The 14154-nt window shown below is 47.0% G+C and overlaps 1 protein-coding gene across 1 annotated transcript in view; it reads right to left on the bottom strand.

The window, feature by feature from the left end:
• The window catches only part of LOC141164541 (cytoskeleton-associated protein 4-like), a 66619-nt gene extending 52796 nt beyond the window's left edge, over positions 1–13823 (bottom strand). The window contains exon 1 of the mRNA XM_073649908.1: positions 13529–13823. Within this exon, the coding sequence (XP_073506009.1) occupies positions 13529–13582 (54 nt within the window). The 5' untranslated portion in view covers positions 13583–13823. The remainder of the gene's footprint in view (positions 1–13528) is intronic.
• Between the last annotated feature and the right edge of the window lie 331 nt (positions 13824–14154).

The raw sequence follows: 14154 nt of genomic DNA, 5'->3' as shown, positions 1-14154 counted from the left end.
CTGTCAGGGGGTAAACTTGGAACAAACTATACAGTCTTTCCTTGAAGTCAGTTAGGGCATGGGGCTCCCCTGAGTATTTGGGCAGCCAGGCCGCTCCAGGGATGTAGGGCAAGGAAAAGGGCATCACCGCTGCTACAGCTGCGTTGGTGGTAGTGGGCGCCTCTGTGTCCGACATCTTCCTCCCCCCTAGTTAAGCGTGGCCTACCTTCCGACGATCCTCTTTTGTAGGCCGCGGCTCCGCTGCTGCTGCTCTGGACGAGGACCTGGCGTCGCGTCCTGATGACGTCAGCGTCGCTCTCTCTCCCTTCCAGGACCTTGCGCAGCGTCGGTGCGTGGGGCGGAGCTTCGGATCTCGCGCGGTTTTGACGTCCACGCCCCTCTTCTTCCCGCGCGGCGTCCTGAAGATGGCGTCCGATGGCGGGAAGCAGCCGCGGATGGCGGGAAGACGGCAGAAGACGGCGGTAAACGGTCCAAGATGGCGTCTAATGGCGGGAATCGGCTCCGGATGGCGGGAAACGACTCCGGACGGCGGGAAACGGTCCGAGATGTCGTCTGATGGCGGGAAACTTCTCCACAGGTAAGTTTACAACAGTCTTTTTCAGGCACGCAGTACCCGGTGGTTGCGGGCACGAAATCCTGCCGACTACGCCAAAGCTGACTCGCCCCCTGGGCCGTGGGGCACTCGGATCCGGGCAATAGGGAGCGATGGGAGTAGTAGTGGCAACCCGGTTCCGTGGCTCAGGGTGGTCAGGCCAGTGGTAGTCCGTTATATTGATTATGTCCGACTAGGCCACCCGTGGATTGCGGTTATTAGGAACCGCCGCTGCATGCAGACCGCTGGGGCTGATGAGGTGTGCAGCTATGGTAGTGTGACTCCCCACGGGAAGAGTGCGGCCCCAGGGCAGTATAGTGGATGGTGGGAGTGATGGTAGTGCTGGAGGAGCAAGGAGCACACAGACAACAGGTTGCAGTCCAGGGTCTTTACTAAACAGGTAAACTGACCCACAAACAGTCCCAGCTAGGAGGGGACCTGGATGTCTGAGAGCAACGGGGAAATTGGCCCTGGTCAGGTTGAGGGTGTAGGCCTACCGTGCTTTCTGCGCTCCTTCTGACTATCTCCTCCTGATAGGATAACAGCCCACGTTTCCGAGCTTTCCGTGCTTTCTCGCCTGTATGGCCTGCGACGTGGGTTCCTTTTTGCTCCCAGCCTTGTACGGCTTTACTGGTCCCTTCGGTTGTGGCAGGGCCTCCAGGCTTCTTAGGCCAAGGAATGTACAGTCCCTTGCGGACTGGTTCTCTGCTGGGGGATGTGGAATCCTTCCAGCCTCAGACACCAAAGTCTGGTAAAATTAAGTCTTTTCTCTGCCAAGACAGGCTCTCTTCGCCTCTTGTCTCTGGCTTGTGGCTCTCTCCTACTGCCACACTTCCTCTTAGGTTACAATGCAACTCTCTGTCCCTGCTCCACTCTGGGACACGTCTCAAAGCTGAGACAGGCTTTCCAGTTCTCCCTAACCCTGTCCCCAGTACCAGCTTTTATAGGGGCAGCCTGCTCCCCCTACTGGCCTGAGACAGGAGGCATTGCATGCTAATGTTCCCCTGACCAGAGAACCTCCCCCTTGCTCTCAGACACAGCTTTATTACACTTGTGGCATCCAGGTAGGGTGACACATTTACTCATACTATAGCCTGGGAAACGGAGGTCTGCTCCAGAGCTTCTGTTAATCCAGATGAGGAAATGATCTGATCTGATGCCCAGAATCTTTATAAGTCGGATCCAGGACCAGATGAAGAAGGTTCTGAGCATAATGTAGACCCTTGTTCCCAAACTGTAACTCCTGTTGGTGGAGACAATGATGAAGATGATGATGAGACTCAAATACCTGATTGGAGCGACAACTTGACTTTTCGGTCAGGGCAGGAAGAGGTTGGCTCTGAGGACGACGGGTGTGATAACACACAAGGTGATGATGACGAGGTTGGAGATCCCACTTACTGTCAACCCACAGTCAGCCAGTCGATGAGGTCAGCAGAGGAGGTGGAGGAGGATGTGACTAGCCCTGGGGATGGGGATGACTCGGTACCCGGGCATTTGCCTGGCCTTGGGGATGTCGCGGTGGTCGGCTCCCTGGCCCGTACCCTGGGGTCTCTCTTTAAAAGGGTGGATAATTGTTAATTTTATAAGAGTTCATGACGCCACCTGTGGTATCTGGTGACAAGCACCAGCGCTGCAGCAGTCCACTGAGGCCGGTGATAAGGCAGCTCGATGGTATAGCTCCCCACAGGTGGACCTAGGTCTCAGGGCAGCGTATGCAGGGGGAATGCAGGACAGGCGAGACCCAGCTGGGTCAGAGCAAGAACGAGAACGGACACGGTAGTCACTTCAGTACCTTTTACTGGTGGAAATTCAGGCACATCCCGGAGCACTCTAGGGTGAAGGGTGCATATCAGGATCCTCCCCAATGAGCGGGTGTAGGGCCTCCTGTTTCTTGCCTCTGCGTAGTAAGTTTCTGACCTGCCTGGAGCTAGGCCTAACTTTGTCTCTGTCCTGCGCTGGCTGACCTTGTGGTAGGGCCTTCTCTTGGAGTTCACGCTCCCAGTATGCGGGGCCTAAGCGTCTCCTGGCTCTGTTACATATCAGCACCTTAGCGACCCTGGGACTTGTAGTTCTCCAGGGATTCCGGTTATGCCTTACTGGGTCATAGAGATACCGGTAAGCTCGGATCCTGTGTCCGGTAAATGCTTCGGGGTGAGCTGGTTAAGCTCCTCTGCCCCTTATGTACTAACTCGCCACTCGCCTTCGGCCTACTCGGGCCCTCACTAGGCTATACACACTAACGGCAGCTTGCCGCGCTTCACTGATCTTACGGCACTGGCACACCTTAAGCTCTATCTGGGCTCCCTGAATCTAGCAAGCAGGAGCCTCGTGCTCCACTGCTGAACTATTAACTGCGTTCTCTAGACTAGACTGAGCTCCACTGCAGACTGACCTCTCTTAGGCTTCTCTACTGCAGGAACTCTTCAGAGGAACTGAACTGCCTAGCTCCACCTTCCCTATTTATATCCCTAACGGGCTCCTTCTGCTGGTCTGAGGTGGAAGGTGGAGATGTGTGAATGTTTATGGGGGCCTCTTGTGGAGGATTCCATCAATGCACTCTTCTAGGATCTGTGATACCAAGCGCAGCGGGGCATCACAGATGCTATTGACGACGAGGTTAGGTTGCGCCTTCCTGAACAGAGACGGAGTACTGGAAGCACGTCAACAACTGCATCCTCAACCACAACTCTGCCTCTGACCACAAGTCGTAGTGGCTCTTCAGGTCACATGGGCTCTAAGCCTTGCATAGCCTGGGCATTTATTCAGATCGATAAGGATGACTCAACTCGTGTTATCTGTAATATTTGTCAGCAAAAGCTAAGTAGAGGCCAAAAAATCCATAGTTTGAGTACTTCATGCATGTACCGTCACATGGATATGAAGCATAAGTTGCAGTGGGAAGCTCACTGTGCTACAATGCGGCCTAGCCGGCTGGGCCAACCACCGTCTGCCCCATCTTGTGCATCCGCAGCCTCTTCATCCTCTGTGACTGGGGGGACAGCAGTCACACATGTTTTTGGACGCAGACCTGCCACCTCTTTACCCGCAACAGCCAGTGTGATTGGCAGGTCGTCAGTTCATTGGGAAGTGGAAACACCTGCTAGTGTTGAGCGCTCTCCGACATCGAGAGCACCACCTTTGGATCAAGGCAACCTAACATGTCCGCCTGCATCTTCCTCACAGACTGGCAGCTTGCCGGGGACACCCTACTCAACACCGTCTAAGCACAACAGCCAGCCCTCGGTCCCTCAGATGTGGAAAAGTAAAAGACCATTTCCTCCTAGCCATGAGAAAGCTAAGAGGTTGAATTTCACCATCTGCAAGCTGTTGGCTACAGAAATGCTGCCTTTCCACCTGGAGGACACAGAGGATTTTCAAGACCTTATGTCCGTCACAGTGCCCCAGTACCAGATGCCCAGTCGGCACTACTTCTCAAAGAAAGGTGTGCCTGCGCTCCACTAGCATGTCGCACACAACATCACCGCTTCTTTGAGAAACTCTGTGTGTGACAGGGTGCACTTCACCACAGACACTTGGACGAGAAGGCATGGACAGGGGCGTTACATGTCGCTGACTGGGCACTGGGTAACTATGGTGACAGCAGGACAAGGGGCTGCTGTCCAAGTCTTACCGTCCTCACGAGTTGTGCGTCAATCCTCTTTATCTCGAAGTTCCTCCACTGCTTCTGCCTCCTCAACCTCCTCTCGGTCCTCCACCTGCACCCAAAGCCTGTCTGGTAATGCCACCTGCTTTCTAACTGCGCAGAAGGAATCCTGCACACCTCCTTACTATGCTGGCAGCAGGGCTCAACGGCATCAGTGTTTACTTTGAAATGTCTGGGAAATGTGAGTCACACAGCTGAGGAGTTGTGGTCAGCTCTGGAGACCCAGTTTCATGAAAAGTTGTCTCCACTGGACCTGCAACCAGGGAAGGCCATGTGCGACAATGCTGCAAACCTGGTGCGGCACTTCACCGGGGCAATGTCACACACGTGCCTTGTATGGCTCATGTGTTGAACCTGGCTGTCCAGCAATTTTTAGCCCACTATCCCGGACTAGATGGCCTTCTGCAGAGGGCACGGTCGCTGTGTGCTCACTTCCGCCGTTCGCATCCCGCAGTTCAACGACTTACATCTCTACAGAAGTCCTTGGGCCTGCCAGTTCACCGGCTGAAATGCGATGTGCCGACACGGTGGAATTCAACTCTGCACATGTTGCAGTGACTGTGGCAGCACCGACAAGCCCTGGTGCAATACGTTCTGACGTATAGCCTGGGCCAACGAGATCCAGAGGTGGGGCAAATCACGCTGCAGGAGTGGTCTCAGATCAGGGACCTATGAAGTTGACGCGCCCCCTGGGCCATGGGGTACCCTGAGCCGGGCCGGTAGACGCTGGGGGTTGTAGTCACTGTGGCGGTGACCCAGTCCGTGACCCAGGGCGGTCAATCCAAGGGTAATTTGTATATATGGATTTTATAATGTCTGACTATGCCACCTGTGGAGTGCGGCCAAAGGGGCCGTCGCTGCGGAACAGTCCTCTGAAGCTGGTGGTTTTGCAGCAACGGTATTATTACTCACCACAGGAAGAGTGTAGCTTCAGGGCAGTGTGGGTGGATGATGGTGGTTGTAGTGCAGGGAGTCAGTAATGAACACAGAGTCCGTGTGATGCCTTCTCAAGATATTACTCACAGTTGTTGTAGTCCAGATTACAGGTACCAGAGCAATCTCCCCCGTCGTGCTGTGCATACTCAGTGAGGGGCTCAGTCCACCCCCAGATAGCTCCGGAGTACTTAGCAGGACCCCCTTCTGTGTGTCCTTTCTCTGGCCTTCTCCCTGCACCTCACACCCAGTGACACTTCTATCCGGTATCCTCGGACCTTGGCGGGTGACGTGTGTTCCGTCCCCTGGGTCCTATGTGGCTACCTTCTTAGTGAGACTGGTGTGGACTTTGGCCTGCAGTACATGAAATGCAGCAGCCTCCGGTTTCTAGTTGAGCCTTGCTGTTTCTCCGCTAGTTGAGGGACCGGTTCCCCTTATCTGGCCTGACCCCTCTACCTCCTGGTAGCAGCGGGAGTACGGGTGGCCTTCTGCACGGCCTGTAACCGTAGGGTCCCTTCGGTTCCTGGAGCCTTCCAGCTCCCACTCCTCTCTTCTCTCCTTCAGTCCTGGGCCTCCCAGGCTAGGCCCGCCTCCGGAGCAGAGCTCATGCCTAGTCTCTGCTCCTGTCACTTTTCCTCCTCTGTCTGGCTTGCTCTTTCTAAGATGGCTTCCTATTTATACTCTCCTTGTCATGTGCTCCCCTAAGCTGCTCCCCTAAGCACCCACTACATAGGACCCTCAAACCAGCTAGGGACCTGGGACTGTGCTCTCCCTTAGGAGCAATCTCGCCCTACCCCCACTGCGGGTATGTGTTGGATGCAGGAGTCAGGGTCCCGAGCCATACGCCTTCCTTACCTGAGGGTGAGATACCACACCTCTGGGTGAGATGCAGTAACTCTGTGGCGACTGAAGCCTCAGGGGCGCCACACACCCTTCTGCACAGTTTTGAAATGGCGACGAAGATGTTTAGTGCTGACGACGATGCCATTATCAGCATGACTATTCCGGTGATTTACATGCTGGAGCACACATTAAACAGAATTCAGAGTCAGGTGGTGGGACAAGAGGAGGTGGAGGAAGTAGAGGAGGAGTCGTATGCGGAAGGGATAACATCTCCAAGGTCCAGACGGTTGGCAGCACCAAGGCGGCAGGCATGGGAGGGTGGGGGAGAGGGATTAACCAGGGCGCATGGTAGCAGCCAAACTGTTGAGGAAGGTGCAGGAGCCGAGGAAGAAGTGGAGGACGAACTGGCGATGGGCATGGAAGACTCATCAGATGAGGGAGACCTTGATCACATTTCTGTTGTGCGAGGTTGGAGGGAGAGGGCAGAGGAAGGAAGCATGATTCTTACCTCGCTACCAACACAACAAGGACTTGGTACTTCTGGATGCGCAAGACACATGAGTGCCTTCTTGCTGCACTACCTGCAACATGACCCCCGGATTGTCAGAATTCGAAGTAATCCCGACTACTGGGTTACCACACTGTTAGATCCCCGGTACAAAAGTATATTTGCCGAAATAATTCCTGCCATAAAAAGGTATTGACGAATGCAGGAGTATCTGCAGACGCTGTTGCAGAATCTTACATGTGCTTTTCCACAAAACACCAGTGGTGCACGTAGTGAATCTCACAGTTCTAACTTGCCAACGGTGGGAATGTCGAGTCTTCATCACTCAAACAGTAACAGTAACACAGTATCTGCTGGTAACAGCAATTTTGTGGAATCGTTTCACCACTTTTTTAGACCATCCTTTGCAAGGCCACAGGAGACAAGAAGTCTGACACATAGTCAACACCTAGAGAGGATGGTACAGGAGAATCTCCAAGTGAACATCGAAGCCATGACTGTGTCACTGAACCCTTGCTCATTTTGGTATTCCAATCTGGAATAATCGCCGGAGCTCGCCACTCACGCCTTGGAGATCTTGTCATGCCATGCAGCCAGCGTTCTCTCTGAACGTGTGTTCAGCGCTGCTGGTGGTGTGCTGACAGATAAGCGCATGCGGCTGTCCACTGAGAATGTAGACAGACTCACGTTCATAAAGATGAACAAATCATGGATTCGCAAGGACATTTCTACCCCTGTGTCATCCTTGGGAGACTAAAAGCTTGGGGATTTGGTAAAATCACCTCACCAACCATTTTAAGCAACAGTGGGGCAATTGATGCCACTTAACCCTAGAACGCATGACCATAAAAATCTACACTTTCACATACCTGGGGCCCTTTAGGCCCGTGTGCAAATAACATGGAATAACTCAAACTCAAATGACAAACAACTATATACATGAAGAATACCTAGAGTTTCAAAATTCTAACTAAAGTAATCTTGCAGAAAATAGAAAACAATTAACTGGGCGGGCCTGCAAGGCCACAGGTATGCGTTCTAGGGTTAAGTGGTGTCTGTGCCACAATTTTGGGAGTCCCCTTGCTGTGTCTTACGTGACGTTGGCATCGTCAATTCCAGGTGGGTTGGGTTGCTCCAAATCTTCAGTGTCTGCTAGTCAGCGTAGAATTTTTAACTGCATCTAGCCTAGGCAATACTTTGGGCGTAGTAGCCCAGCTGCGAAGCAAGCTGCACCGCCTGTGTATCTAATAAGAATTTTTAAATGAATCTAGCCTAGGCAGACTGTGGGAACCCCCAACCAAACCCAGACGCTCAGCCCCCCTACCGCCCCCCTTTCATGGACAATACAATAATGTAACTCTTACAACTGGATGGGTGAGGATCGGTCACAGCTTTATTAACTCTTTATACTCATTCCATTAGAAAGGCATTTTATTTCTAAAATAATTCAGCTTGTTGCAGCATGCCCTGGGTCCCCACTCCGGCAAGTTGGCCAACAAGTGTAACTCTCCAACATGTCCTTTCTATTTCCAGGCCACGGAGGATCCAGCGTACTCGTATGCAGGACTCTGACCCCCACCCATCACTCTTAATGCTTGTTCCACTCCGTCCTGGAGTCCTGACAGGAATATGTCCAGTCCAATATCTATTAAGTGAACACCGTCGGGCCGTATGAGGCCTGCTTTATCTCCTTCCAGTTGTCGGTGTCGTATCACTACACCGCCTCTGTCTCTTCTAAATTTTGCCATCCGAATATTTATTACCCGCCTTGTCCATTCGATGGCCGTGATGTCTCGCGCACCTTGCCATACCGCTATCGGCACAATCTCTGACCATACTATAGCTAATTTTGTGAAAAATTCTCTGAAGCGCTCAGTGTCTAGTTTCATTATTGCCATTAGTTATGCGCTCTTGTGATGACCTAGGTTGTTTCCCCCGGCCTGTATAACTAAGATGACCGGACCTCTTGCCTCTCTCCCTACCTTGATTACCTCCATTAGTACCTGTGGCCATAGCAGGCCTCTAATACCTCTCCAGTTGAAATATGTGTTATGAAACTCTAATTTCCTCCCGCCTGGGCGGACTTTCGCCCTTTTTTGTACCCAATATATATACGAGTGGCCTATCACTCACACTGTTGGCTTAGCGTCACCTGTAAAAGAAACAAACCACGTTAGGATAACAAGTCCGGTCTTATGTATCTCGCCAAACACGTGGATCGCCATCTCCCTATCCTCTGAACTTCCGTTTCTGACAGTCCTGCTCTTGCTGCTTCCGTGGCCGCACCTATGCGGAATGAGTGTGTCCTCTAATCTTTGGGGTGGTTCCCTGCCGATGTTATGCATTTATTAAATATAGCTTGGAACAGGTATCTTGATAATGGCGTTCCATCAATGTGTGATAGGAAGAAATTACTTTGTGATCTGATGGTTAGATATGTTTTTACTATTGTTACCCGACTCAGTGTACCGTTTGTGGGTTGTAGAAGTACCCAAGTACCCCTGCCCGCTGGAACCGTTTTCGATTCGTGTATGCGTAGACGTATTGCATTATTGGCTATGACTACGTCCTGGTGTAATAAGCCTCCACTGGTGGTAATTTTGGATTGAGGGACTAATTCGCTTATACATAGCGCCCCGAAGAAGGCGATCACAAATGCAGTAGACATTAGTGTTGCTTCAAATTGTGAGTGTCATGTTAATGGTGTTAGGGATATGATGTGAGAAATCAGTTTTAGTGACACGGGACGGGACGTCTACATTCCTGACTTGGCTGACCCCTTTTCCACCCTTTTATTTATTGTCTGATGATGAATCTTTGTCACATCTCCCCAATTCAGTAGTTGGAAGTGAAATGCTACTCCGGTCAGACACCGCTGCGCTGACGCTCCTGATATGCCCCTCATCATTAGCTGGTGGAGAAATTCTATGGTGACTTGTGATCTGGCTTGTTCACATTGGTCAACCCGTCTGCCTGCTACTAGTCGTGTCCACACTTCCCATGCCTTACCGTATGCTTGCCACGTTGACGGGGCAACTGACGCTCTGATTAATGGCATCAACTATTCGCCACTAGATCCCATAGGGAGGGTGGGCAACTGTTGCCCGATGGGTGGGCGTTGTGGAAGAGCTCTGTGAAAATCTGCCAATTGAATTGTTATAAAGCGTTAGCAGCAGCTTTATACCCCTCAGCATAGTGGCTAGCGCGGACCCATACATTGTGTTTTAGGCACAGGAATGCTAGCCTGCGTAGTAGGCCTAGCACTGGGAGAGACGATGATGCCATCTTATTAATGCAGTGCGCTAGGCTGGTGTTTTGTGTTATGAAGCGTATATTTTTGTTAGCCAGGCGCGCGCCCCATATTTCTATTGCTACCACTATTGGGAAAAATTATTTTCAGGGCTAGACTCAGCTAAAAATTATTATTAATTTCAAAGCTGGTGGAGCTTGGTATAGATGGCCTAATACAATGAGTCCCACACACTGCTAGAAGCCCAAATATTTTTTCAGAGGTAGATGCAGATAAAAATTATTTTTAATTTGCAACCTGATGGAGGTCAGTATAGATTAACTAATAGACCCAGTCCCACACACTGCTAGAAGCCCAAATATTTTTTCAGAGCTAGATGCAGAAAAAAATTATATTCAATTTGCAGCCTGATGGAGGTCAGTATAGATGGACTAATAGAACAAGTCCCACTCACTGCTAGAAGCCCAAATATTTTTTCAGAGCTAGATGCAGAAAAAAATGATATTCAATTTGCAACCTGATGGAGGTCAGTATAGATGGACTAATAGACCAAGTCCCACACACTGCTAGAAGCCCAAATATTTTTTCAGAAGTAGATGCAGAAAAAAATTATATTCAAATTGCAACCTGATGGAGGTCAGTATAGAAGGACTAATAGAACAAGTCCCACACACTGCTAGAAGGCCAAATATTTTTTCTGAGGTAGATGCAGAAAAAAATGATATTCAGTTTGCAACCTGATGGAGGTCAGTATAGATGGACTAATAGAACAAGTCCCACACACTGCTAGAAGCCCAAATTTTTTTTCTGAGGTAAATGCAGAAAAAAATGATATTCAGTTTGCAACCTGATGGAGGTCAGTATAGATGGACTAATAGAACAAGTCCCACACACAGCTAGAAGCCCAAATATTTTTTCTGAGGTAGATGCAGAAAAAAATGATATTCAGTTTGCAACCTGATGGAGGTCAGTATAGATGGACTAATAGAACAAGTCCCACACACTGCTAGAAGCCCAAATTTTTTTTCTGAGGTAGATGCAGAAAAAAATGATATTCAGTTTGCAACCTGATGGAGGTCAGTATAGATGGACTAATAGAACAAGTCCCACACACTGCTAGAAGCCCAAATTTTTTTTCTGAGGTAGATGCAGAAAAAAATGATATTCAGTTTGCAACCTGATGGAGGTCAGTATAGATGGACTAATAGAACAAGTCCCACACACAGCTAGAAGCCCAAATATTTTTTCAGAGCTAGATGCAGATAAAAATTATTTTTAATTTGCAACCTGATGGAGATCAGTATAGATGGACTAATAGACCAAGTCCCACACACTGCTAGAAGCCCAAACATTTTTTCAGAGATAGATGCAGATAAAAATTATTTTTAATTTGCAGCCTGATGGAGGTCAGTATAGATGGACTAATAGAGAAAGTCCCACACACTGCTAGAAGGCCAAATATTTTTTCAGAGCTAGATGCAGACAAAAAATTATTTTGAATTTGCAACGTGATGGAGGTCAGTATATATGGACTAATAGAACAAGTCCCACACACTGCTAGAAAGCCAAATATTTTTTTAGAGCTAGATGCAGAAAAAATTATATTCAGTTTGCAACCTGATGGAGGTCAGTATAGATGGACTAATAGAACAAGTCCCACACACTGCTAGAAGCCCAAATATTTTTTCAGAGCTAGATGCAGAAAAAAATTATATTCAATTTGCAACCTGATGGAGGTCAGTATAGATGGACTAATAGAATGATGCTATACCCAAAAGATTTTACTTCACTAGGTGCAGTAAAAAAAATGGTATTCTATACACAGGTGGTATGTCTTGCAACACAGATAGGCTACTCCACTGACTAACACACTCTGCAATAGGCCAAAAAGGATTAGCTTTGCTAGATTCAGCCAAATGCTGTGAAAAAAACTTGCACAGCACTGGCACAGACCTGCCTGGCAAAAACTGATAGGAACTGATGTAACCTAGTCCTGAAAAGGACTGCAATTACAATTAGTCTTTACTCCCACAATCTATCTATTTAATAGCACAGACCTGCCTGATAAAAGTCGTAGGAAATGCTGTAACCTAGTCCTTAAAAGGACTGCAATCACAACTATTCCCTACTCCCAAGCTATCTGTATATTTGTGCGAAAATTGGCTTGAAATTAACAAGGTATAGCGCACACAGCAACAGCGGTGCCGTCTAACACGCAGCTGCAGCAGTGAGAAAATGGTGGCGACGGGGAAAATGGCTTGGTCTTATAGGGCAAGGACATGTGACATACACAGCCAATGACACATGCCCTTGCTTGTGTGAAAAAAAGCACTTCGCTCCGTGTGTGCGCTGCTGATAGGCTGACAGATTGCACCTCCCCACTGTAAATGCGGGAAAGAGAAAAAAAAATGGAGTTCTTCATTATTCCTGCAGAGATCCATCCCCTGCCCCTCCCCCCACACCGCTGTACACTCAAACTGCGTATTAACAATAATTTTCATCATTACTGAGAAAAAATCCAGTTATGATTTTGGTGCACGAACAGTTATCGAACATAACCTCGAACAGCCGAATTTTTCTCAAATCGTTCGTGTTCGCCGAACGGCTCGAACACCGCCCAGAACAGCTCGAATTTGAGATTGGCGAACAGTTCGAGTAGAACAACGCTCATCTCTAATAGCTATTAAACTAGTAGCACAGGTATAATAAGAAATATATAACTATTGGGGGGGGGTAGCTTATCAATATCAGATATTAACCATCACCACTAGTACAAATAAATGATTTAACATTTAATATTAAACGGTATTTTTAGATTCTATACGGTATAAAAATATATCTCTTTTCAATTCCTTTTTTAAATTTACTATATATTTCTATTCCAATTATATCCAACGAAAGAGGATTGATCCCAGGCAGCAGGTGGATTAAGATAAAAAAGATTAAAAAAAGTTACTACTAAACAATAATAATAACTTAAAAAATGGCTTAGCTATTTCATTAATATATACAAGGATCTAAAAAAGTTTACAGCCGTTACTGTAAAAAGTAATTCATAGAATACCAACATGTTTCACAAAATTGTCCGCCAGGATCCACAAAAAAGTTTATAGGCTTTACTGTAGAAATACATTTTAGAGAAAAGATAAAATAAATAAAAATAATAATAAAAAAAAATATATATATATATATAATTATATATATTTCTTTGCATATATATATATATATATATATATATATATATATATACATTATATATATATATTTTTATATCTTTTTATATTTTTATTTATATGTATAAATATATATATAAAGATAACTATGTAAATAAATATATATAAAAAATATACCATTATGTATATATTTTATTATTTTATATATATATATATTTATTTTATATATACATATATATTTATTCTATTATATATATATATATATATATATTATTTATATACATATATAATTATTTTATATACACATATAATTATTGTTTTATTTTTTTTTATTTAAGAATTGTATGTGTGTGTATATATATATAAAAATAAATTCTAGTATACCCTAGCCACCACGTGCCCCCTGGTAAGCTGGTATTAGTTGGGTTTTATACATGCCTACAAGTATTTTTTTTAATAATTCAAAAACAATATTGAAAAAAAAAAAAGTTTCCCAGGAAAAGTCGGTAATGAAAGTAACCCCGGAGCGCAACTGGTTAATTAAGCCCAAACTTTCACTAACCTGTGGAATCCATGTCTGGTTCCTCCAATAACCCACGATGCATGATCTTCCCATGGGCAGAACAGAAGACCAAAATCCTACGGGATGTGAGACCCCCTATCTCAAGTGAAGGGAGCAAGGAGTGAAAATGAACACTTGGTAAATCCAGCAGGGCAGAGACAGACCAGTCACAATGTTTGCTGATGTTGCATGGGAAAAAGCATCATTTTATAAGAGCCCTGATGGGAGACATGTCATTGATAGGCCAGGCTGCCTGATGAATGGCTGGTAGTCAGATGGGGATGTGGCAAGGCTCTCTGTGAAGCCCATTGTGGTGCTGTTTTGAATAATAAAGACTTTCCTCTAAAAAGGGGGGCTTAAATCTACGCAATCCCAGCACTTCAACCCCCCTCTTTTTCTATTATAAAACCTCTTTTTTTATTACTTATACTTCCACATGCTCGTCCTTGCCTTCTTTCCAAAAAGCCATGATTGCCCTACACAAATCAACACTAAAAAAAAACCTGTATCACCGGATACTCGCTGCCATTAATAAGACAAAAAAAAAAAAAGTGCCGAAAATGTAATAATTCACGCCGGGCGCCGAATATCTGCACATTACAAGTATACAGCAAAATGCAACATAA

This window comes from Phyllobates terribilis, unplaced genomic scaffold (genome assembly GCF_046119375.1).
Source record: "Phyllobates terribilis strain yellow unplaced genomic scaffold, ASM4611937v1 Scaffold_10__3_contigs__length_209671492, whole genome shotgun sequence".
NCBI classification, from domain to species: domain Eukaryota; kingdom Metazoa; phylum Chordata; class Amphibia; order Anura; family Dendrobatidae; genus Phyllobates; species Phyllobates terribilis.
Note: the sequence above shows the minus strand (reverse complement) of the source record. Positions and strands in the feature narration are given on the sequence as shown.